The 26,163-nt window shown below is 49.9% G+C and overlaps 1 protein-coding gene across 1 annotated transcript; it reads right to left on the reverse strand.

The window, feature by feature from the left end:
- Window positions 1-5,093: 5,093 nt before the first annotated feature.
- LOC140205375 (cartilage matrix protein-like) lies at window positions 5,094-25,002 on the reverse strand. Its single transcript, XM_072272969.1, has 10 exons — window positions 24,876-25,002; window positions 21,066-21,193; window positions 18,532-18,680; window positions 13,467-13,620; window positions 12,526-12,673; window positions 8,614-8,741; window positions 6,743-6,891; window positions 6,457-6,610; window positions 5,546-5,693; window positions 5,094-5,265 (listed from the first exon to the last, which is right to left on the reverse strand). The coding sequence occupies exons 1-10, from the start codon at window positions 24,913-24,915 to the stop codon at window positions 5,111-5,113; spliced, it is 1,353 nt and encodes a 450-aa protein (XP_072129070.1). The 5' UTR covers window positions 24,916-25,002; the 3' UTR covers window positions 5,094-5,110.
- Between the last annotated feature and the right edge of the window lie 1,161 nt (window positions 25,003-26,163).

Below are 26,163 nucleotides of genomic sequence, written 5' to 3' on the forward strand. Positions count from 1 at the left end.
GAAGCAGGTCCAGAGGAGATGTCAGGCTTAAGTTTTTTACGCAGAGAGTGGTGAGTGCATGGAATGGGCTGCCGGCGACGGTGGTGGAGGCGGATACGTTAGGGTCTTTTAAGAGACTCCTGGATAGGTACATGGAACTTGGAAAATAGAGGGCTATGGGTAACCCTAGGTAATTCCTAAAGTAAGTACACGTTCAGCACAGCATTGTGGGCCGAAGGGCCTGTATTGTGCTGTAGTTTTTCTGTGTTTCTAAGCAGGACCTTGAATTTGTTCCATTTCACTTTTTAAACAACAAGGACTTTTTGGATTCTTTTACATTTTTTTAACAACCAGGAGCTTGAAGGGTCCTGCCAAAGGGTCTCGGACCGAAACGGCAACTGCTCTTTTTTCCATAGATGCTGCCTGACCTGCTGAGTTCCTCCAGCATTTTGTGTGTGTTGCTTCGATTTATTTCCAGCCTCTGAATACTCTCTCTTGTTTGGGAGCTTGAACTGATTTCTTTACACTTTTTAAACAACTAGTACCTGAAATTTCGCTTCTTCATCTACTGGGGTCTTGAATTAATTTCAGCTTTTTTCTCTTTGAACAACTAGGACCTTGAACTGGTTTAACCTTCTCTATTTCAACCATTTTCACCTTTTGGATTTTCTGTTTTACAAAACCTGGGACCTTGAGTTAGGGTTTTATTCTCTTATTTGTACAGTTAAGACCTTGTATTCGTTTATTCGTTGAACAACTAGGAACCGGGAAGGAGCAGAAGAATGGATTTAGGAGAGCCAGAAGGCGGCATGTGAAGGCCTTTGCGAGTAGAATTAAGAAAAACTGTGAAGGACAGAAGAATGGCTAGAGTGAGAGTAGGACCGATTAGGGATGGAAGAGGAAACGCGTGCCTGGAGTTGGAGGAGGGACGATTACTTTGCTTCACCACTGAGGGGGACCTCGACATTCGTGAGGGCAGCGTGAAACAGGCTGATGTGCTGGAACATGTCGACATTAAGAAAGAGGATGTGCTGGAAATTTTGAAAATCTTTCAAAAAAAAAGGGATATACCACAACTTCGTATGGGAAGTGAGGGAAGAGATCACAGTAACTTTGGCGTCCTCACTGACCATAGGAGTAGTACCAGATGATTGGAGACGGCTATTCTTTTGTTCAAGAAAAGGAATAGGAATACTATCTTTCCTACTCCCAGTAGTACTCTTAACTCCTCCTTCTTACTTGGAGTAGTAATTCCTAGAATAATTCCTGGGAATTATAGACCAGTGAGTCTAACTTCAGTGGTGGGCAAATTATTGCAGAAAGTTTTCAGAGGCAGGTTTTATGGGCATTTGGTGAGGTATAGTCTGATTCGGGATAGTTAACGTGGCTCTGTGAGAGATAGATCATGGCTCCTAGGGCTTATTGAATCCTTTGAGGTTGTAACACAGGACCCTGATCAAGGTAGAGCAGTGGATGGGGTGTATATGAAATTTAATAAGGCGTTTGCTAAGGGACCCAGCGAACTCTGTTGAAGGGATTTAGAATTGGCTTATCCATTGAAGGCAAAGCGGGTTATAGGTGGAGCATATTCTGCCTGGAGGTCACGGATCGTTGTTGTTTCACGGGGATCTGCTGTAAGATCCCTGCTTTTTGAGATTTTTATAAATGACTTGAATGAGGAAGTGGAAGGGTGGATTAGTAAGTTTGCAGATGACACGAAGGTGCTGGGGTTGTGGATAGTGTCGAAGGTTACAACGGGACATTGACAGGATGCAGAGCTGGGCTGACAAGTGGCAGATGAAGTTCAACCCGGAAAGTATGAAGTGATTCAGTTTGGAAGGTCGAATTTGAAGGCAAAGTACAGGTTTAATGGTAGGATTCTTGGTAGTGTTGAGGAATAGTGGGGTCTTGGGGCCATAGATCTCCCAAAGTTACCGTGTATGTAGACAGGGCGGTTAAGAAGAGTGTGAAACGAGCTGCCAGTGGATGTGAGTTGAATTTCAACACTTAAGGGAAAGTTGGGTAGGTAAATGAACTGGTGGAGTATGGCGGGTTATGGCCGGGGTGCTGGCCGATGGGACTAGACAGATCAATACGACTAGCTGAGCTGAAGGGCCAGTTTGTGTTCTGTAGTATCCTGTGACTCTGTGGTGCGCGTTCGTCTGGGGTCTGAGTTCAAGAGCCACGAGGTAATGTTGCAGCTCTATAAAACCCTGGTTAGACAACACTTAAGAGTATTGTGTTGAGTTCCAGTCGCCTCATTATAGAAAGGAATTGGAAGCTTTAAGAGGGAGTATGAGGAAGCTAAGGTTTCTTTCTTTGGATTGAAGTAGGATGAGAGGTGATTTGCCAGGATCATAATTTTGAGGTGATGGGCGGAAAGTATATCGAGGATGTCAGAGGTAAGCTTTTCTCCAGAGAGAGTGGTGGATTTGTGGAACGCCCTGCCAGGGTGATGGTAGAGGCAGATGTATTAGGGATAGTTATGGGGTGGATCTTAGGGAAGTACATGGATGAAAGAAATAAAGCCGCACTCTGATGCACAGTTCTATGAACTTAAATTAGTTTGTAGAAACATGCATAATTCACAACAACCGACATTGAGTTGGGTTCACTTTAAGAGGTTGGTGTGACGTGTGACGCAATTAAGAGATTTTTTGTTTTGCCACGTTTTATGTTCTGCGTTTGGAGGACAACAAATGAGCCATATTATGGCTTCTCTTAAATTTAAAACGCCTCTGCCGTTTTAATTACGAAAAAAATCTAAAGTTGATTCGCTGTTCTTGAACAACTATGACATTGAATTGATTTATATATTGTTTTTAAAGATTTACGAGCTTTGCATTGGTTTGTTTATTAAGAACTAGAACTTTGGGTTACTTCCACTTTCTTAGCAATTGGGACTTTGGGCTATTTTTCTCATTTTCAACAACCGGAACCTATTTTTGCTTGTTTTCTCTTTTAAAAACTAAGGACCTTGATTTAATCTGTTTTCTACTTTTGAACAAGACGGGCCTTGGATAGGTTTAGTTTCCTTTCTGAACAGCCGGGACCCTGAATTGGTTTGATTTTGCCCCGTGGCACAGCGTGAGCTGCCTTGCAGAGACGCCAGTTTCATGAGGGCGCTTGTATGGGTTCCTACGGATCACTTCCTCACTCCCGTCAGCTGTCCGCCCACACCGTAATTCTGTTCTGAAGATGAGGGACATCCTTATCGGCGGGAGACTCCCCCCCCCCCACCCCATTTGCTTCCGGGATCCAAAGGTGGCGAGCGTTGCACAGGGCGGTCACGGGCAAGAGATTTCCCAAGTCGGCTCACCGGCTTCCCTGCACCCTGCTCGCCCAGGGTACATACGGAGTGTGCGAGGTGGGTGCCCCTGACTCGGGGGCGGGGGCTGCCTCTCAGGGTCTGGCTGCACCGCCCTGCTGAGCTCCTGATCTTGGCTCAGCCCGTGCAGAGAAGGTGGCGGGTGTCGGCGTGTCGGTGTGGTTGGAAGTACAGGGATCTCTCGGGAGGTTGGGGGCTTCAAGATTCCGGGTGCGGACCTCACCAGTAATCTGTCCTGGTCCGAACACGTGGACGGCAGGGCCGGGAAAGCTCAGCGGCGCCTCTACTTCCACAGGAGGCTGGGGAAATTCGGCACGCCTCTGTCGCCCCTCACCAGTTTTGATCGATGTCACATACTGCCCGAGTGATCGCGGCTTCGTGCGACAACTTGCTCTGCTCGTGAGCTTAAACTGCAGAGAGTTGTGAACGCAGGTCAGAACATCGCGCAACCAGCTTCCCTCCAGGAACTCTGTCTGCACTTCCCGCTACCTCGGGAGATCAGCCAGCACCCATCTCGGATAGCCCCTCTTCTCCCCTCTCCAGTCGGACGTACCGCTGGGCTCAAGCGCAGCTTCTACCCCGCTGCTGAATATGGATTTTAACTTCACAATCTACGTGGCTGCGGTGCTTGCAGCTTATTGCCCGCCTACATTTTACTTTCTCTGTAACCGTAACACTTTATTCGAGGCCCTTCGGCCCGTCTAGTCCCCGCTGAACTGTTCTTCTGCCGAGTCCCATCGACCCTCACCTGGACCCTAGCCATCCATGCCCCTCCCATCCGTGTACCTATCCAGACTTCTCCTGAATGCTGCAATGAAACTCGTTCCGCCCTTGGGTTCCCCTGACCTGGTTCGCCTTTCACACTTAACCGCTGACCTTTAGCTCTACCCTCACCCAATCTACATGGGGAAAGCCTGCTTGCATTCACCCTGTCTGCAGTACACACCTCATTATTTTGCACACCCTTGTAAGAATTCTTCTCATTCTCCGACGCTCAAGGAAAGAGAGTCCTAACCTTTCCGTGTAACTCGGGTCCCCCGTGTAAATTCCTCATGCAACTTCCTTGTAAATTGAATCTGGACTCTCTCCATCTTTCCTGTAGGTAGGAGATGAGAACTGCACGCATCACTCCAGCTTTGGCCTCACCACCGCATTACTGTGTACGCCTTCAGCATGACACCCCTTCTTCTACCTCAACGCACCGTCTAGTGACCTGATGTGAGTGAACAGCGTGCACGAGAGGTTTCTCACTGTGTCTCGGTACGCGTGACAATGATAAACTCACTCCATATTCCAGCTCTGCTCCTGGAGTTGCTGGAGCGAGATGTTCGCGACTCCGAGGGTGGTGTTCCCTCTAAGATGTGCGCGTACACACCTTTTGCGCATGAAGGAATGTAAACTGCGCACATAAGGTTGTTTCCCCCCTATCTCGCTGGCACGTTAAGTATATTTCACGATTTCCTTTTCCGGTTTGTAATGCGGACCGTGTGGACAACGTGGAGTTTGCGATAACTGGGGAAGGTGGGGGGGGGGGGAATTGCACAGCGCAAGATTTTTGCGCAGACTGGTCATGACAAATTGGAGAGAACATTGGGTTTAAAGTCAGGGATTCTCCGGGGCTCGCTGCCCACCATTCTCCGGGCGTCGTGTCGCGTCCGGTGCTGCGCCTGACTGTGCGCGCGTCCCTGCAGAAGGCGCACCCGGCGACCATGGGGTGGGTTTCTGGGAGCCCCAGTACCGCCGTTGTCTGCGAATCGAGAGATCCATTGAATACCGTAGCTTTGTAATGCCGTGACATTTTAATCACCAAATAAACCTCTTGTGGCAAAGAAAAACAAAACAATGGGCCAATGTATCCACCTGCACGCTGCCAGAATACCGCCTCGGTGCACGGTGCACGTCAATCTCTTCCTCAGTTGGAAAGGTCCGACAAATATGGCGCCTTCCAAAATCGCAACCTGGAGACGAGAGAGAGGAAAAAGGGACAGTCCTGTGCATCTCTCCAACTAGTCCGACTACCCCACTCTCTCCCCACAGCCCCATGTCAACCCAAAAGCAACCCCATTGCCTCGCTCTCCCCACCCCACCCCCCGTCCCCTAACTAATCCTGCTGACCCGCGCTCTCCCCACAGCCCATCTTAATCTCAAACTGCGAGAGGAAATGATACCGAGGGGAAGGATAAGTGAATGTATGGGCTAGAGGGGCGGCGGGACGGCGGGACGGCGGGATAGTCTCACCCTGAAAGCTTCCAATGGTTTCCTTCAGCTTCTCTAAAACAGACGGGAGGTCGTCGTATCTGCGCAGGATGGCGAGGGTGTCGGGGCAGGAAGCGATTGTCCGCAGTTGTTGCTGCTCCCGACCGTCAGCCTCAATGGAGGATCCAATCTGGACAAGAGCCACCTTCAGAATCCTCAGAACTGTCTGTGTAACGTCCACACAAACAGGACAGCTCCCCCTCCCCCTCCCCCCTTTCACCCCCTCCCCTCTCCCCTCCCCCCTCTCCCTCCACTCTCCCCGTCTCCCCCTCTCCCTCCCCTCCCCCTCCCCCACTCCCCCTCCCTCTCCTCCTCTTCCCCTCCCCCTCCCCCTCTTCCCCCTCTCCCCCTCTCCCTCCTCCCCCTCTCCCCCTCTCCTCCTCTCTCTCTCACACACACACATCTTTCTCTCTCTCTTTCACTGTCTCTCTCCCTCTATCTCTTTTTTCTCTTTCTCTGTCTCTCTATCTCTTTCTCTTTCTGTCTCTTTCTCTGTCACACACACATGGAGATACGCACACGTTCACAATACAGATGTTCACTCCAACACACACACACACACACACACACACACACACACACACACACACACACACTCACTCACACACACACTCACACACACACACTCACACACAAACACACTCACACACACTCACACACACTCACACACACACACTCACATACATATCCTTCTCTCTCTGTCTCTCGGTCTCTCTCCCTCTATCTCTTTTTTTCCTCTCTTTCTCTCTCAGACACACACGCAGACACACACACACACACACACACACACACACACACACACACACACTCAAAGATGTCTCTCTCACAGACGTATCACACTCTCACACTGTGGGAACCATACAGTCACACTGTGATAAATCCCACCAACCTACCCGAATGACAAAGCGGAGAATCTGCTTTTCCTGAGCCCTGGCGACAACCTGGTTGAGGTCGATGTCCCCTGGTGTGGGCTGTCCGTCTGTGATTAGGACCAGCAGCCTTGCTGCTCCCTCCCTTGCCCCAGCTTCCTCCGTGAACACATTTTCTCTGAGCAGAAGGAGTGTTAGAGTCACAGAGCGATCCTTTCTCCACACCGTCCCATCACACACTCCCGGGGTCAGACACAGAGTGAAGCTCCCTCCACACCCCATCGCACACTCCCGTTTACGGAATAGTTACATAGTAAAATTAATCCCAGTTGCGGTAAATGTCAAACTCTCCATCAATTGGATATTATTCACGATCTCACGCAGATTCCCTGGTTGGGTCCGGAACGTTGTAAAGTTCATCTCCGTTCTGGAATACAGGGAGTATTGTGCGATGGCAAACTGTTGAGACAGAGATGAATGCTTTGGTGAAGAGAGTGCCATCTCGTCCTGTGCATCTGCTCGACTAATCCGAATACCCCACTCTCTCCGCACAGCCCCGTGTCAGTCCCCGTACAAATCCCACTGCCCAACATCTCCCCAGAGCCCTGTGTCAGTCCCCAAACTAATCCCACTGTCCCACTCTCTCCGGACAGACCTGTGTCAGTTAGCAAAAGAATCCCACTTACACGCTCTCTCCCCCCAGCACTGCGTCAGTCCAACAGTAATTCCACTACCCCACTCACTCTCCAGAGGCCTGTATCAATCGCAAACTAAACCCACTGCCCCACTCTCTCCCCACAGACCTGTCAGTCGCCTAATTAATCCCACTACAGCCCTGTCGTAATCCCCGAATGAATTCCACTGTCCTGTACCCTTCCCGAAGCCCCGTGTCGATCCCCAAACGAAACTGGTGCCCAGCTCTCTCCCCACAGCACAGCGTCAGTCCACAAGCTGACCCCCCCCCCCCCCACGACCTGTTCTTTATCCACAGACGAATCCCACTGATACGTTCTCTCCTCACAGCCCTGTGTCCGTCCTAAATTAATCCCAGGGAACTGTGTCAGTCCCAAAATAAATACTACTGCCCGCACTCTCCCCACAGACTAGTCTCACTCCCCAAACTAATCACACTGCTCCGCACTCGCCCATAGCGCGGTGTTAGTCCCCAAACTCATCCACTGCTCCACCCTCTCCCCACAGCCCTGTGTCAGACCACAAACTAACCCTAATGCCCCGCTCACTCCCCAGAGTCCTGTGTCAGTCTCCAAACTAATCCCACAGCCCCTGCTCTCTCTCTTCGCCCACATTGACAACATTGTTGTGACCATGTTTCCACTATTCAAAATTAAAGTAAAAATGCCAAATCTTAATTTATTACTAAAGTAAGCACAGAATATTCCATCATATAAGACATAGGAGCAGAATTAGGCCATTCAGCCCATTGAATCTGCTCTGCCATCCCATCACAGCTGGTTCATTGTCCGTTTCAACCACATTCTCTTCTCGTCTTCCTGCAGAATTTGATGCCCTGACAAATCAAGAACCTATCAACCTCTCTTGTAAATATACCCAAATTGAGGTGCTGTTCTGCCTAAAAATCCTCTGGAATTAGAACACCAAGGAATTTACTGAACCTCCGATCCCCAAGTGAGGACTGGTCCGTGGACCTCCAGTCTCCTGCGCCTGCAGCCAATGATCAGCTCTTTCAGTTTGGTGGCGCTGACTGAGGGGTTGTTGTTGTAGCACCATTCAACCAGGTTTCCAGTCTCCCACCTACAACAGTGGAGCCGTCAGCAAACTTGTCTACGGTGTTGGAGCTGTGCTTAGCCGCACAGTGATAGGGGTAACGTGAGTAGAGCAGGGGCTGAGCACACAGCTTCTGGTGCTTCTGTGCTGATGGAGACTGTGGAGGAGATGATGCCAATGCGATCTACTGGGCTCTGCAAGAGAGGAAATCGAGGATGCAATTGAAAAAGGAAGTATTGAGGCCAAGGTCTTGGAGCTTATTGATTAGATTTGAGGGGATGATGGTATTGAATGCTGAGCTGTAGTCAATGAAGAGCATCCTGATGTATGCATCTTCATTATCCATTCTATCTAACGGTTCCTTTCTCTCTCTCTCCTCTCACACCCAACCGCCCCCTTCTTTCGTGCTCCTTCCCACCCCTGACCATCACTGACCTGCGTGTTGGCACCTGATGCCTGCATCATATTCAACATGAACTTTTTGTTCGCCTCCAGGTCTCTTTTGGTGAGGCTGTTGGACCCATCGAAGAGGAAGACCACATCTACCATCTCAGCGGTACACTCTGGCAGAGAGGGGGAGAGCAGCAAAGGGTGAGAGAGGGGCCAACGACGAAGAGGGAGCATCATGACTATGGAGGTGCAGCGAGAAGGGATTGTCACGCTGAAGGAGGGACTGGCGGTGAAGAGGGAGCAACCCATCGAGGGAGGTTGTGATGAAGAGGGAGTGTTACACTGATGGAAAGATGATGAAGAGGTCCCTGACGTGTGGGGGGAAGTGACGGGAAGGGGGAAGGGATGGAACAGAGGGGAGAGTGATGGAGGGTAGTGGGACGGAGTGGGTTAGACTATAAGACCATAAGGATTAGAAGCAGAATCAGGCCATCTGGCCCATCAAGTCTGCTCCACCTTTCAATCACGGCTGACCCTTTTTTTTCCCCTCCTCAACCCCAGTTGCTGTCCGGCTCCCCGTATCTTTTGATGCCATGTCCAATCAAGAACCTATCAATCTCTGCCTTAAATACACCCAACCACCTGGCCTCCACAGCTGCACATGGCAATAAATTCCACAAATTCACCATCCTCTGGCTAAAGAAATTTCTCTGCATCTCTGTTTTGGAAGGGCACCCCTCTATCCTGAGGCTGTGCCCTCTTGTCCTAGACTCCCCACCATGGGAAACATCCTTTCCACATCTACTCTGTCTAGGCCTTTCAATATTCAAAAGGTTTCAGTGAGGTCCCCCCTCATCCTTCTGAATTCCAGCGAGAACAGACCCAGAGCCATCAAACGTCCCTCGTATGATAACCCTTTCATTCCTGAAATCATCTCTGGACCCTCTCCAGTGCCAGCACATCTTTTCTAAGATGAGGGGCCCAAAGCTGTTCCCAATACTCAAGGTGAAGCCTCACCACTGCCTTATAAAGCCTCAGCATAATATCCTTGCTCTTGTATCCTAAACCTGTTAAAATGAATGTTAACACGGCATTTGCCTTCCTCACCACCGACTTAACCTGCAAGTTACCCTTCAGGGTGTTCTGCACAAGCACTCCCAAGTCCCTCTGCATCTCAGATTCCTGGATTTTCTCCCTGTTTAGAAAATAGTCTGCACATTTATTTCTATTACCAAAGTGCTTGATCATGCACTTTCCAACATTGCATTTCATTTGTCACTTTCTTGCTCATTCTCCCAATCTGTCTAAATCCTTCTACATCCTACCTGTTCCCTCAGCACTACCTGCCCCTCCACCAATCTTCATATCATCTGCAAATTTGGCAACAAAATAATCAATTCCATCATTGATATACAACATTAAAAGGAAGTGGTCCAGACACCAACCCCTGTGGAACACCGCTAGTCACCGGCAGCCAACCAGAAAAGGATCCTTTTATTCCCACTCGCTGCCTCCTACCAATCAGCCAATGCTCTAACCATGTTAGTAACTTTCCTATAATACCATGGGCTCTTAACTTGGTAAGCAGCCTCATGTGTGGCACCTTGTTAAAGGCCTTCTGAAAGTCCAAATATACAACAACCACTGCATCCCCTTTATCTATCCTACTTGTAATCCCCTCAAAGAATTCCAACAGGTTCATCAGGCAGGATTTTCCCTGAAGGAAACCATGCTGACCTTGTCCTATCTTGTCCTGTGTCACCAAGTACCCCATCACCTCGTTCTTAACAATTGACTCCAACGTTTTCACAACCACTGAGTTCAGGCTAATTGGTCTATAATTTACTTTCTGCTGCCTTCCTCCTTTTTTAAAGAGTAGATGTGACATTTGCAATTTTCAGTCCTCTGGCACCATGATTTTTGAAAGAACATTTCTATTGCCACCACAATCTCTAATGTTGCCTCTTTCATGACCCTAGGGTGCAGTTCCTCTGGTCCAAGTGACTTGGGTACCTTTAGGACTTTCAGTTTTTTGAGCATCTTCTCTCTTGTAACAGCAACTGCACCCACTTCTCTTCCTTCACACTCTACAACATCAGGCAGACTGTTGGTGTCTTCCACAGTGAAGACTGCTGCAAAATACTCATTTAGTTCCTCAGCCGTCTCCTTGTCCCTGCTATTATTTCTCCTGCCTCATTTTCTAACGGTCCTATAACCACATTTATATTTCTTTTATTTTTAACAAACTTGAAAAAACTGTTACTATCCACTTTGAAGTTGCTGGTGAACGCAGCAGGCCAGGCAGCATCTCTAGGAAGAGGTACTGTCGACGTTTCGGGCCGAGACCTTTCATCAGGACTAACCAAAGGAAGAGCTAGTAAGAGATTTGAAAGTGGGAGGGGGAGGGGGAGATCCGAAATGATAGGAGAAGACAGGAGGGGGAGGGATGGAGCCAAGAGCTGGACAGGTGATTGGCAAAAGGGATATGAGAGGATCATGGGACAGGAGGCCCAGGGAGAAAGAAAAGGGGGAGGGGGGAGGAAACCCAGAGGGTGGGCAAGGGGTATAGTCAGAGGGACAGAGGGAGAAAAAGGAGAGTGAGAGAAAATGGTGTCCCGCTCAGACCATTTCGCTGAACACCTACACTCTGTCCGCCAGAGAAAGCAGGATCTCCCAGCGGCCACATATTTTAATTCCCCGTCCCATTCCCGTTCTGATATGTCTATCCACGTTCTCCTCTACTGTAAAGATGAAGTCACACTCAGGTTGGAGGAACAACACCTTATATTCCGCCTGGGTAGCCTCCAACCTGATGGCATGAACATTGACTTCTCAAACTTCTGCTAATGCCCAACCTCCCCCCCGTACCCCATCCGTTATTTACTCTCTCCTTTTTCTCCCTCTGTCCCTCTGACTATACCCCTTGCCCATCCTCTGGGTTTCCACCCCCGTCCCCCTTTTCTTTCTCCCTGGGCCTCCTGTCTCATGATCCTCTCATATCCCTTTTGCCAATCACCTGTCCAGCTCTTGGCTCCATCCCTCCCCCTCCTGTCTTCTCCTATCATTTTGGATCTCCCTCTCCCCCTCCCACTTTCAAATCTCTTACTAACTCTTCCTTCAGTTAGTCCTGACGAAGGGTCTCGGCCTGAAACGTCGACTGTACCTCTTCCTATAGATGCTGCCTGGCCTGCTGCGTTCACCAGCAACTTTTATGTGCGTTGCTTGAAATTCCAGCATCTGCAGAGTTCCTCGTGTTTACTATCCACTTCGATATTATTTGTTAGCTTGTTTTCATATTTCATATTTTTCCTTCCAATGATTTATTAATTGCTCTCTGTAGGTTTTTTAAAACTTCCCAATCTCTATCTTCCCATTAATTTTTACTTGGTTGTATGCCTCTGGTTCATTACATAACACCCAATGCAGTATATCTGATCCCCTAGTTGGTTCAATGACCAACTGCTCTAAAAAGCCATCTCTTCTGCATTCAACAAACTCACTGTCTTGAGATCCGTTACCAACCTGATTTTCCCAATTGACCTGCATGTTATAATCTCCCATGACTATGATAACATTCCCTTTTTGACTCGGGCTTTCCTACTTCCTGTTGTAAATTGGGTTTGGGGATGGAGAGTAGGGAACAGAAGGACAGAGAGATGGAGGAGAGCAAGGATGGAGGGAAGAGGATTAGATAGGAGGGAGGAATGGAGGGAACAGGAGCAGAGGGGGACAGGTGGAGTGGAGTTGTACAGAGGTGAGGAACAGGTAGAGTGGCTGAAGGGATGGAGAGGATAGGGAGGGTGGAGATGAGTGAGGGATAGATAGAGGGTGAGGATCAGAAATACTGGAGTGGAATGGAGGGGACTGGACGGAAGGATAAACAAACATGAGAGATGGAGATGGAGGGAGCGAGAGGTGTCCCGTGCAAAGCCCCACACTCCAGGTTGCCACCCCCACCATCGATTGTGTCGATTTTGGACTGGAAATCCTGGAGGACAGAGTGTAGATCAGAATAATCCTTGATCTTGATCAGGCATCTGGTGCATGAGGCGATGGTGGTCAGCTCACTCAGACCCCTGCTGCCCTTCTCGAAACTATCTCCAACCTGTGAACATAGTAGAATTGGAAACCGGCTCACAGTCTCAGTTTTATACGGGAGAGCCACTGCATTGCTAATCAGGGATATTGTCCCTGCAGACAGGGTGGACGTCATGATGGCATCATCTACCGAGTCAGTGTGGGTCAGAAACAAGACAGGAGAAATCACTCTATCGGGAGCATCCAACAGCAACAGAGACACTGCGGAGCGGGTAAGTTGGCAGAGACACAAGTTTGGGACTAGATTGACTAGAGTGGGACGGGTTCTCATCAGAACCTTCCCATGGCCTGGACAAAGTTGACATGGAGAGAGTATTTCCAGTAGTGGGAGAGTCAGGGATCTCAAGTTCAATTTTATTGTCATTCAACCTTATGTATGTGTAGCGCTAAATCAAACAACCTTCCTTCAGACCAAGGAGCAGAACGCAGCACACACAACACACGAAATAATATGACCATAAATAAATTAACAAATAATAAACTATATTCCAGAAGTTTGACATTCAGTATAAGATATATTTACGACACGGGTTAAAAGGTCAGCAGTATAACACTGCTTCCACTTCGTAAGCAATCAGACCTGGGTGGTGTCAGGGAACAGCCTCAGAAAGTAGGGGAGACTATTTAGAACTCAGACACGGAGCAACTGCTACAGCCAGACGGTGATGAATTGGTGGGATTTGTTGCTGTACAGGACCGTGGAGACCAAGGGTATACTTATGGCAGTGATTCTCCTTCCTCCCACGTGGATGTCCATCACCGATCCACACGGATCTCCCTCCCAAACGAGGAGTACATACCCCAATTGCAATGCGAAAGATCCCTTTCTCCTGAGCATTCTTGATGACCTCGGTCAGACTGATATCCCCTGGTGTAGTCGCTCCATCCGTGATCACGATCACGACCTTCTTCGCACCTTCTCTCGCCCCCGCCTCCTCAGTGAACACACTGTTTCTGCACAGCACCAGAGAGAGGAAGGTCACATCAGGAATAGGAGGTCACGCTCCCTCCTCCCCTGATCCCCTCTGGTAGGGACCACACACCACACAATTGTCCCCTTCCCCATCACACACACCTCAGAAAACTCACTCGTAAACAAACATTGACCTGTCATTTCCAGTGCCGTCACACAGTGCGATGGTAACCACACCATCCAAATATTCGCAGTCAGAAGACAGGAATGTGTTAAATTATTCCCAGAATACTGGAAAACATCCCTCTACAATGTCCCGTAACACACTCCTGAAGTCAGACTGAGTGAAATAACCTTCACACCGTCCCAGCACACACTCCCGGGGTCAGACGCTGAGTGAAACTCCCTCCACACCGTCCCATCACACACTCCCGGGGTCAGACACAGAGTGAAACTCCCTCCACACCGTCCCATCACACACTCCCGGGGTCAGCCACAGAGTGAAGCTCCCTCCACAACGTCCCATCACACACTCCCGGGGTCAGACACAGAGTGAAACTCCCTCCACACCGTCCCATCACACACTCCTGGGGTCAGACACAGAGTGAAGCTTCCCCGACACCATCCTATTAGTCGGTCCGTGAGGCAGTTTAAAAGAGAGCAGTTTGACGGAGCGGGCGATGTTGTAGTCGGCGACGGAGTAGAGGGAGACAGAGTAGGAAGGCTTTGTCTCGAGAGGCTTCGACGAGCAGAGGTTGAGGAAGAGCTTCACTCCAAGTGAGGGAAGGCCGGGTAAGTTCCTTTAAAAGGAGAACGGTCTGCAGCGGTATTTTATTTGAAGCAAGTAAGGCGGCGAGGCTGTAGCGTACTGGGTGGGTCATGGCAGCTGAGATCGGCCCCGTAGTTTGTTCATGCTGCAGCTTGTGGGAAATCAGGGGTACTTCCAGTGTGTGTGCAGGAAATGTGTCCAGCTGCAGCCTCTGGCAGACCGCATTGAGCGGCTGGAGCTGCAACTGGATTCATACTGGAGCATCCGCGATGCTGAGAATGTCGTGACTAGCACGTTCAGCGAGTTGGCCATACCGCAGGTAAAGGCTACACAGGCAGAAAGGGAATGGGTGGCCACTAAACAGCGTAGCAGTAGGCAGGTAGTGCAGGAGTCCCCTGAGGTCATCTCCCTCCTAAACAGATATACTGTTTGGGATACTGTTGGGGGAGATGTCTCATCAGGGGAAGGCAGCAGCAGCCGAGTTCATGGCACCATGGGTGGCTCTGTGGCACAGGAGGGAAGGAAAATGAGCGGGAGAGCTATAGTGATAGGGGATTCGACTGAAAGGGGAATAGATAGGCGTTTCTGCGGCCGCAAACGAGACTCCAGGAGGGTACGTTGCCTCCCTGGGGCAAGGGTCAAGGATGTCTCTGAGCGGCTGCAGGACATTCTGGAGTGGGAGGGTGAACAGCCAGTGGTCGTGGTGCACATAGGTACCAACAATATGGATAAAAAACGGGATGAGGTCCTACAAGGTGAATTTAGGGAGTTGGGAGATAAACTAAAAAGTAGGACCACAAAGGTAATAATCTCTGGATTACTACCAGTGCCTCGTGCTAGTCAGAGTAGAAATAGGAGGATACTTCAGATGAATACGTGGCTTGAAAAATGGTGTAAGGGGGAGGAATTCAAATTTCTGGGGCATTGGAACCAGTTCTGGAGGAGGTGGGACCGGTACAAACAGGACGGTCTGCACCTGGGCTGGACTGGAACCAATGTCCTAGGGGGCGCGTTTGCTACTGTTGTTCAGGAGGATTTAAACTAATGTGGCAGGGTGATGGGAACAAGTGCAGAGAGTCAGAGGGTGTAAAATGAGGGTAGAAGCAAAAAGTAGTAAAGTGAAAAGTAAAAGTGGCAGGCCAGCAAATCCAGGGCAAGAATCAAAAAGGGGCCACTTTTCAACATAATTGTATAAGGGCGAAGAGTGTTGTAAAAGCAAGCCTGAAGTCTTTGTGCGTCAATGCAAGGAGCATTCGTAACAAGGTGGATGAATTGAATGTGCAGATAGTTATTAATGAATATCATATAGTTGGGATCACAGAGACATGGCTCTAAGGTGACCAAGGATGGGAGATCAACATTCAGGGATATTCAATATTCAGGAGGGATAGACATGAAAGAAAAGGAGGTGGGGTGGCGTTGCTGGTTAGAGAGGAGATTAATGCAATAGAAAGGAAGGACATTAGCCGGGAGGATGTGGAATCGATATGGTTAGAGCTGCATAACACTAAGGGGCAGAAAACGCTGGTGGGAGTTGTGTACAGGCCACCTAACAGTAGTAGTGAGGTTGGGGATGGCATTAAACAGGAAATTAGAAATGTGTGCAATAAAGGAACAGCAACTATAATGGGTGACTTCAATCTATGTATAGATTGGGTGAACCAAATTGGTAAGGGTGCTGAGGAAGAGGATTTCTTGGAACGTATGCGGGATGGTTTTCTGAAGCAACATGTCGAGGAACCAACTAGAGAGCAGGCCATTCTAGACTGGGTATTGAGCAATGAGGAAGGGTTAGTTAGCAATCTTGTCGTGTGAGGCCCCTTGGATAAGAGTGACCATAATATGGTGGAATTCTTCATTAAGATGGAGAGTGATATAGTTAATTCAATAACAAAGGTTCTGAACTTAAAGAAGGGTAACTTTGAAGGTATGAGACGTGAATTAGCTAAGATAGACTGGCAAATGATACTTAAAGGGTTGGCTGTGGATATGCAATGGCAAGCATTTAACGATCGCATGGATGAACTGCAACAATTGTTCATCCCAGTTTGGCAAAAGAATAAACCAGGGAAGGTAGTGCACCCATGGCTGATGAGGGAAATTAGGGTATCAATTCCAAAGAAAAAACATACAAATTAGCCAGAAAAAGCGGCTCACCTGAGGACTGGGAGAAATTCAGAGTCCAGCAGAGGAGGACAAAGAGCTTAATTAGGAAAGGGAAAAAAGATTATGAGAGAAAGCTGGCAGGGAACATAAAAACTGACTGTAAAAGCTTTTATAGGTATGTGAAAAGAAAAAGATTGGTTAAGACAAATGTAGGTCCCCTACAGACAGAAACAGTGCACTGATCATGGGGAACAAGAACATGGCAAACCAATTAAATAACTACTTTGGTTCTTTCTTCACTAAGGAGGACATAAATAAACTTCCGGAAATAGTAGGGGACCTAGGGTCTAGTGAGATGGAGGAACTGAGGGAAATACATGTTAGTAGGAAAGTGGTGTTAGGTAAATTGAAGGGATTAAAGGCAGATAAATCCCCAGGGCCAGATGGTCTGCATCCCAGAGTGCTTAAGAAAGTCGGCCAAGAAATAGTGGATGCATTAGCGATAATTTTTCAAAACTCTTTAGATTCTGGGTTAGTTCCTGAGGATTGGAGGGTGGCTAATGTAACTCCGCTTTTTAAAAAAGGAGGGAGAGAGAAACCGGGGGTTCTAGACCGGTTAGCCTGACATCGGTGGTGGGGAAAATGCTAGAGTCAGTTATCAAAGATGCGATAACAGAGCATTTGGAAAGCGGTGAAATCATTGGACAAAGTCAGCATGGATTTGTGAAAGGAAAATCATGTCTGACGAATCTCATAGAATTTTTTGAGGATTTAACTAGTAGAGTGGATAGGGGGGAACAAGTGGATGTGGTATATTTGGATTTTCAAAAGGCTTTTGACAAGGTCCCACACAGGAGATTAGTGTGCAAACTTAAAGCACATGGTATTGGGGGTATGGTATTGATGTGGATAGAGAATTGGTTCGCAGACAGGAAGCAAAGAGTGGGAATAAACGGGACCTTTTCAGAATGGCAGGCAGTGACTAGTGGGGTACTGCAAGGCTCAGTGCTGGGACCCCAGTTGTTTACAATATATATTAATGACTTGGATGAGGGAATTAAATGCAGCATCTCCAAGTTTGCGGATGACACGAAGCTGGGCGGCAGTGTTAGCTGTGAGGAGGATGCAGGGTAACTTGGATAGGTTAGGTGAGTGGGCAAATTCATGGCAGATGCAATTTAATGTGGATAAATGTGAGGTTATCCACTTTGGTGGCAAGAACAGGAAAACAGATTATTATCTGAATGGTGGCCTATTAGGAAAAGGGGAGGTGCAACAAGACCTGGGTGTCATTATACACCAGTCATTGAAAGTAGGCATGCAGGTACAGCAGACGGTGAAAAAGGCGAATGGTATGCTGGCATTTATAGCGAGAGGATTTGAGTACAGGAGCAGGGAGGTACTACTGCAGTTGTACAAGGCCTTGGTGAGACCACACCTGGAGTATTGTGTGCAGTTTAGGTCCCCTAATCTGAGAAAAGACATCCCTGCCATAGAGGGAGTACAAATAAGGTTCACCAGATTGATTCCTGGGATGGCAGGACTTTCATATGATGAAAGACTGGATCGACTAGGCTTATACTCATTGGAATTTAGAAGATTGAGGGGGGATCTTATCGAAACGTATAAAATCCTAAAGGGATTGGACAGGCTAGATGCAGGAAGATTGTTCCCGATGTTGGGGAAGTCCAGAACGAGGGGTCACAGTTTGAGGATAAAGGGGAAGCCTTTTAGGACCGAGATGAGGAAAAACTTCTTCACACAGAGAGTGGTGAATCTGTGGAATTCTCTGCCACAGGAAACAGTTGAGGCCAGTTCATTGGCTATATTTAAGAGGGAGTTAGATATGGCCCTTGTGGCTAAAGGAATCAAGGGGGTATGGAGAGAAGGCAGGTACGGGGTTCTGAGTTGGATGATCAGCCATGATCGTACTGAATGGCGGTGCAGGCTCGAGGGGCCGAATGGCCTACTCCTGCACCTATTTTCTATGTTTCTATTACACACACCCAGTGTCAGACACAGTTTGCAGCTCCATTTATACCGTCCCATCACACACCCCTGGCCACGTTTTAGTTACATGGTAAAATTGATCCCAGTTGCGGTAAATGTTGAGCTCTCCATCAGCTGGATGTCATTCACGATCTCACGCAGATTCTCTCGTTGAGCCTGGAACATTTTAAAGCTCATTTCTGTCCTGACAAGCGCGGAGTATTGTACGATGGCAAACTGGAGCGAGAAGAAGGCCGGTGGAGAGAGAAAGAGACACCCAGTCCTTTATATCTTCTCGACTCATATCACCGCCCGGCCTTTTACCACAGGCCCATGTGAGTCCCCAAACTAATCCTACTGCCCTGCTCTCTCTCCACAGCCCTGTGTCAGTCCCCAAACTAATCCCACTGCCCCGCTCTCTCTCCACAGCCCTGTGTCAGTCCCCAAACTAATCCCACTGCCCTGCTCTCTCTCCACAGCCCCGTGTCAGTCCCCAAACTAATCCCACTGCCCCGCTGTCTCTCCACAGCCCTGTGTCAGTCCCCAAACTAATCCCACTGCCCGTCTCTCTCTCCTGAGCCCTGTGTCAGTCCCCAAACTAATCCCACTGCCCTACACTCTCTCCACAGCTCTGTGTCAATCCCCAAACTAATCCCACTGCCCCGCTCTCTCTCCACAGCCCTGTGTCAGTCCCCAAACTAATCCCACTGCCCTGCTCTCTCTTCACAGCCGTGTCAGTCCCCAAACTAATCCCACTGCCCCGCTCTCTCTCCACAGCCCCGTGTCAGTCCCCAAACTAATCCCACTGCCCGTCTCTCTCTCCTGAGCCCTGTGTCAGTCCCCAAACTAATCCCACTGCCCTACTCTCTCTCCACAGCTCTGTGTCAGTCCCCAAACTAATCCCACTGCCCCGCTCTCTCTCCACAGCCCTGTGTCAGTCCCCAAACTAATCCCACTGCCCGTCTCTCTCTCCTGACCCCTGTATCAGTCCCCAAACTAATCCCACTGCCCTACTCTCTCTCCACAGCTCTGTGTCAGTCCCCAAACTAATCCCACTGCCCTGCTCTCTCTCCACAGCTCTGTGTCAGTCCCCAAACTAATCCCACTGCCCTGCTCTCTCTTCACAGCCGTGTCAGTCCCCAAACTAATCCCACTGCCCCGCTCTCTCTCCACAGCCCCGTGTCAGTCCCCAAACTAATCCCACTGCCCCGCTCTCTCTCCACAGCCCTGTGTCAGTCCCCAAACTAATCCCACTGCCCCGCTCTCTCTCCACAGACCTGCGTTGGTCCCCAAACTAATCCCACTGCCCCGCTGTCTCTCCACAGCCCTGTGTCAGTCCCCAAACTAATCCCACTGCCCTGCTCTCTCTCCACAGCCCTGTGTCAGTCCCCAAACTAATCCCACTGCCCCTCTCTCTCTCCACAGCCCTGTGTCAGTCCCCAAAATAATCCCACTGCCCTACTCTCTCTCCACAGCTCTATGTCAGTCCCCAAACTAATCCCACTGCCCTGCTCTCTCTCCACAGCCCCGTGTCAGTCCCCAAACTAATCCCACTGCCCTGCTCTCTCTCCACAGCCCCGTGTCAGTCCCCAAACTAATCCCACTGCCCCGCTCTCTCTCCACAGCCCTGTGTCAGTCCCCAAACTAATCCCACTGCCCCGCTCTCTCTCCACAGCCCTGCGTCAGTCCCCAAACTAATCCCACTGCCCTGCTCTCTCTCCACAGCCCTGTGTCAGTCCCCAAACTAATCCCACTGCCCCGCTCTCTCTCCACAGCCCTGTGTCAGTCCCCAAACTAATCCCACTGCCCTGCTCGCTCTCTTCCCCCATACTGACAACACCATTGTGACCATGTTTCCGCTATTCAAAATTAAAGCAAAAATGACAAAAGTTAATCTATTATTAAAGTGTAACGCCTTGGGAAATGTTTCACTGTGAATATAATGGCTTCTCTGTAGCAGCAGTGTTTGGGTTATGACTAGCGATAATAGGGGCTCTGGAATGCGCACCATCCAATGAGGGGAGTGTTTTTTTCTTTCTTGCGTTTCTGAGAGGAGGTATTCGCAGTCTTTTGTCGGTGAGTGATGGAAAGAGAAGACGCGAGAGGAGAGAGATCGTAGACTGCAGGATGGAGTGGACTCGAAGTTGGGGTCCAGGATTCGACGACGTTCAGAGGAAATCGATTGGAGACTAATGGACAGAAACCGTGAGCTCCAACATGCACGTTAGACTGTTTAATTAAAATGGGCCCTTTTTCTACTTGTTTTCTTTACTAACCCTACAGTCAATTTAAGAACTATAAAGCTCAGTCGTTTAATTACATATGTTGTACTGTCCGCTAGTTCACGGTGCTGATTTGTAACAGGGGAACACATCACGTTCATCCACAGAAATGAGATTTCACAAGTTTGGCCGAGCTGGTGACTGTCTTCCCCTAGACTAACGCTGCCAGCTGAAACTGAGGGTTACAAAACTAAGTGCAGTATATTCCATCGTATAAATTCTTGGAATTCAGCTAGAGATTGGCACGTATGATGTTGTGGCCATCTCTGAAACTTGGCCAAAGGATGGCTGCCATTGGGAGCTGAACGTCCACGGATCCCACCCCCACCCCGTCACCCACCTGCATTCCGGCATCCGCTTCCTCCATCGTCCTCAACATGAACTTTTTGATCTGCTCCAGGTCTCGTCTGGAGACACTGTTGGACCCATCGAAGAGGAAGACCACATCTACCATCTCAGGAACGTGCTCTGCCAAAGGGCGGGGGTGGGGGGCGGTCGAGCAGCACAGGGCGAGAGAGGGAGAGACAACCAGGAGAGAACGTCACACCGAGGGAGCAGCAGCAAGGAGGAATGTTTGCTCTGAGTGGGTGGGGGGTCAGTGAGGACTCTACGTCCCTGCAGCCTGAACACAAGCTGAACCATGAGGGTGACAATCTCACGAGCCGGCGGGAGCTCAGGGAGGGGCATTGAAGTGGGCAGCCTTGGAAAACCGATCCACGAAGACCAGAGCAGAAGTGGTTCATTTAGACGGGAGCAGCCCAGTGATTAAATCCTTCGAGAGACGTGACGGGGATGGTGGGCCGACGTAGACCCGCAGGGCGCCGGCGTGACGTCGTGTTCTGAGCGCAGGTGGGACAGGGAGAGACGAAGTCGTGGACGTCCTGGGACATAGATGGCCAGCAAAATCGCCTCTGCATCAACTCCCGGATGATCAAGCAGACGGAGGAGAGACCCTGTTCCAACACTTTGGAACGCACCTAGCGGGGACAGATAGACGGCAGGGAGGTTCATCAGCTGGACCTGGATCTGACTGTCGGGCGGCCCTCATCTCCGCCTCCATTCTCCATTCCACCGGAGCAGAAATGCATGAGCGAGGAAGGATGGGCTCTGAATGGCGTCGCCCTCAGCCCCGTCGAACTGCCGGGAGAGAGCGTCGACCTTGGTACTCTTGCTGCCGGGAGCTGGGTCCCTACGCGTCCTGAGTGTAGGAGAGGTTCTTGTGAGCTACCCAAAACAGGAAGGGATGTCCTGCCCGCTCCGGTCAGTGCATTAAATGGGGTCTCTCCTGGTTGGCTGCTGGTGATTAGTGCCGACTGGAACAGAAAAGCAAGGATGTAATGCTACGGCTTTATAACACTCCGCACTTGGAGTACTGAGAGCAGTTTTGGGCCCTTTATCAAAGAAAGGATGTGTTGACATTGGCGAGGATCCAGAAGAGGTTCATGAGAATGGTCCCGGGATTGAAAGGGTTAATGTATGAGAAGCGTTTGATGGCTCTGGTCTGTACTCACGGGAGTTTAGAACAACGGGGGGGGGGGGGGGGTTCCTCATTGAAACCTATCAAATAGTCTAGATATATATGGAGAGGATGTTTCCAACAGTGGGGGAGTCTAGGACCAGAGGCCACAGCCTCAGAATAAAAGGACGTCCCTTTAGAACAGAGATGAAGAGGAATTTTTTTAGCCAGAGGGTGGTGACTCTGTGGAATTCATTACCACAGGCAGCTGTGGAGGACAAGTCAGTGGGCGTATTTAGAGCAAAGGTTGATAGGTTCTTGATTAGTAAGGATATCAAAGGTTACTGAGAGAAGCCAGGAGAATGGGGTTGAGAGGGGTAATAAATCAGCCGAATGGCCTAATTCTGCTCCTATGTCTTATACTCTTACGGTTTTGTGGTCTAGAAACAGATTTCCCGGCATTGATTACTGTCAAGCATCCGAGGTCATCAACCGACAAGTCAGCTAAACAGTCTCTGTTTTCTGTAACCAAGCTAATATTGGATTTGGTCAAAGTTCAGACAAACGTAGGTTGTTTTCTCTGGGGCGGTGGAGGCTCTGGTTTGAATTGAGAGGTTTGTGAGGTTATGAGAGGCACAAATAACCCCCTAGAGTGGAAATATTTAATGCCAAAGGCAATGCGTTTAGGGTGAGGGGGAGTAAGTACAAAGGAAAGGTGCGGGTCGGTTTTTTTTTTACAACACGGAGATTGGTGGCACGGAATGCTTCTGCCGGGGGTGAGGGTGAAGGCGTTTACGAGACTCTTCGGGAGGCACATGGTGTGGAGCGAATCGAGAGACGTGGGCATTGTGTCGGCAGGAGGGATGAAGCGTCATTCGGTTAATCAGTTCATGACCGAAATCATGAAAGGCCTGATCCTGTGCTCTAATCTCCTACACCCCGCCCCCGCCCCCACCATTGGGTAGAAGATGCAAAATCCTGAAAGTATGTCCCACCAAGCTCAAGGTCAGTTTCTACCCCACTGTTAGAAAACCACGGAAGTGTCCCCTCGTGTGACAGAACGGACTCTCCTCCTCGCACCTACCTCGCCGTGCATCTTGCACCTTATTGCCTGCCCGCACTGCACTTTCCCTGTAACTAACAATTTATTCTGCATTCTGTTATCGTGTTCCCTTCTTCCACCTTAATGCACTGTAATGAATCGATCTGTGTTAACAGTAGGCAAGACAAGTCCTTTCACGGCATGATAAAGCAATTCCAAGAAACCGCAGAGGGTTGTGGACACAGCTCAGCACATCTCGGAAACCAGCCTCCCCTCCACGGATTCTGTCTGCACGTCCCGCTGCCTCGGTAAAGCAGCCAGGATCATTAAACACCCCAACCGCCCCAGACATTCTCTCTTCTCCCCTCTCCCATCCTGGACATTCTCCTCTTCCCTCTCCCATCAGGCAGAAGATACAAAAACCTGGAAACGGGCTCTCCGGGACAGTTTCTACTCCACTGTTGTAATACCGTCCCCTAGTAAAGTAAAATGTACTCTGGACCTCACAGTACAGCTTGTTGTGAGTCTTACACTTTATTGTTGGCCTGCACTGCACTTTCTCTGTAACTGTGGCACTTTATTCCCGTTTCCTTTTTGACTACCTCGACGTACTTATCCAACACATCTCTCATCAAAGATTCCCGCCGTCCGGGGCCATGCCACTTTGCCTCCGCTCCTATCCGGTAGGAGGCACGCAAGCCTGAAGTCCCACGCCGCCTGGCATGACTTCCCTTCAACCATCAAATTCAGAATGAGAACCAGGTTTATAATCGCTGGCATATGCCTTGGGTTGCAGTGTTGGATGTAAAAAAAACTACCATTCGTTACAACAGACAAATAAATAGAGCAAAACAGGAACAACGGGATAGCGATCGCGAACCGCTCAGATATCTGATGGTAGAGGGAAAGATGTTTGCCCTGAAGCATAGAGTGTGGGTCTTCCCTGATGTCCTGAATGGTGAGGGTCCTTCATGACAGATGCCCTTGATGCTGAGGGGGTTTGTGGTGCATATGATGCCTGTAACCTGCGTGCTACAGTCTGCCTACGCTTGTATCTGGCTGATGACAGCAACGGTGCTGAGAATTTGAGACCCAGCACCCAGCAGCCTGGAAGAAATACTCACCGGGGAAATCTGCCCATCCGCTCCTGTGACGGCCCTAGTCCAAAGGTATCCCCGGATCGGAGCTGGGATGTTCTGGGAGGAGCAATGGCGGTGGCCTGGCCGCTGGCTGAGAACGCTGTTGCAGGGCGGTGCGGCGGGGAGGAAGGCGTGGGAGGGTAAGGAGGGGAAGGAGGGAGAAGGTGCAGGACATGACTCCTTCAATGCCCCTCTTCCCCTCCCCAACCTCTCTCACACTCCCTCACCCACCCCCAGCTTTACTCACTGACCCTTGTCTCTCTCTCTGCCCCACCATTCTTTCAAAGCCTCCTTACCTCTCCCTATTACCCCTCTCTTCCTCCATCCCCTCATCTCCCTCTCTCTCTCCCTGACCCATTCTGTCCCTCCTATCCAGCCTTCCAATCTATAACCCCATACCCTCCCTGATACCTTCCTCCCAACTCTTCTTCCTGTCTCTCCTCCCTCCCCTCTCCCCTCTCTATTCCCTCCCCGTGCGGGTCCGTGCTCCGGGTACCTTGGCTGTACACTCACCGGAGGCACAGAACAGGATCAGTGAGGGTGGGGGGAACATCCCGCCGCTGCCTCCCGTCCCTTGGTGTGAGTTCCCGGGGAGCGAGGGCTTCCTCTCCTCGCCGCGGCAGGGGAAGGAGTGAGAGAGGGAGAGGGTAGGCGAGGAAGGGAGAGAGTGGGTGGGGGAGAGAGGTAGGGAAGGGGGAGTGTGAAGGGGAGGGGGGTGAGCTGGTGTGGGACAGATAGAGGATTTTGATTATGGCGCATTAGGTCAGACGTAGAGATCGAGCAAACAGATTTTGTGTACCTCCAGGCAGATCATTTCATACATGGGCACAGCAAGGTCGTACTGTGCAAAACTGAATGCAGACTAAAGTGCAGTCACAAACAAGAGAAATTAAGCAGATTCTGGAAATCCAAGCGAAACACACTAGCAGGCCGGCCAGACAGCATCTGTGGAAAATGGTAAACAGTCGACGTTTCGGGCCGGGACCCTTCGGTTGCGATGAACGGTCCCGGCCCGAAACGGCGACTGTTTACTCTTTTCCATGGAATCTGCCTGGCCTGCTGAGTTCCTCCAGCGTTCTGTGTGTGTTACAGTTACAGTGAGTGTGCAAGGGCCGCGATGAGACAAAGAGATCGATAGTCATTCACACGACAGAGGGGTAGAAGCTGTCCTTGGACAGAAGTGAGAAAGTCCGGGGGGGGGGGGAATTTTATGATGCTGGTCGCTTTACCGAGGCAGCGGGAAGACTAGACAGAGCCCGTGGAGGGGAGGCCGGTTTCCGTGATGTGCTGAGACGTCTGCAGGACTCTCTGCGGTTTTTATGCCGTCCTAGGTAGAGGATTTGAGGAACCACGCCGTGACGCCATCAGGTTGGAGGCTATGCAGACGGGTAGGATGCTTTCCATGGTGCATCGATAATACATTGGTGAGGGTGAGCAGGGGGACATGACGAATTTCCTTAGCCTTCTGAGGAGGTAGAGGCGCTGGTGAACTTTCTTGGCCGTGGAGCTTGTGTAGTTGTAGCGGAGAGGCTACTGGTGAGGTTCACTCCGAATAACCTGAAGCTCTTAACCTCAGCACCATTGCTGTGGACAGGAGTATGTACATCGCCCCCTTCCTGTTTTTCTCTGACAGCGAGGGAGAGATTGCTGCCTTGACTGGGTCAGACACAGAGTGAAGCTCCCTCCACACCGTTCCATCACACACTCCTGGGTCAGACACAGGGTGAAACTCCCTCCACGCCGTCCCATCACACACTCCTGGGGTCAGACACGGAGTGAAGCTCCCTCCACACCGTCCCAT

Source organism: Mobula birostris, chromosome 11 (assembly GCF_030028105.1).
Source record: "Mobula birostris isolate sMobBir1 chromosome 11, sMobBir1.hap1, whole genome shotgun sequence".
Taxonomy (NCBI): domain Eukaryota; kingdom Metazoa; phylum Chordata; class Chondrichthyes; order Myliobatiformes; family Myliobatidae; genus Mobula; species Mobula birostris.

Coding starts and splice junctions, on each gene's coding strand:
- LOC140205375 (XM_072272969.1), bottom strand. CDS start 24,915: ATGTTCCCCCCACCCTCACTGATCCTGTTCTGTGCCTCCG. Junction 6,892..8,613: donor CATCAGGTGCCAACACGCAG/GTCAGTGATGGT, acceptor CTGTCTCAACAG/TTTGCCATCGCACAATACTC. Junction 5,266..5,545: donor AACCATTGGAAGCTTTCAGG/GTGAGACTATCC, acceptor TCTCGTCTCCAG/GTTGCGATTTTGGAAGGCGC.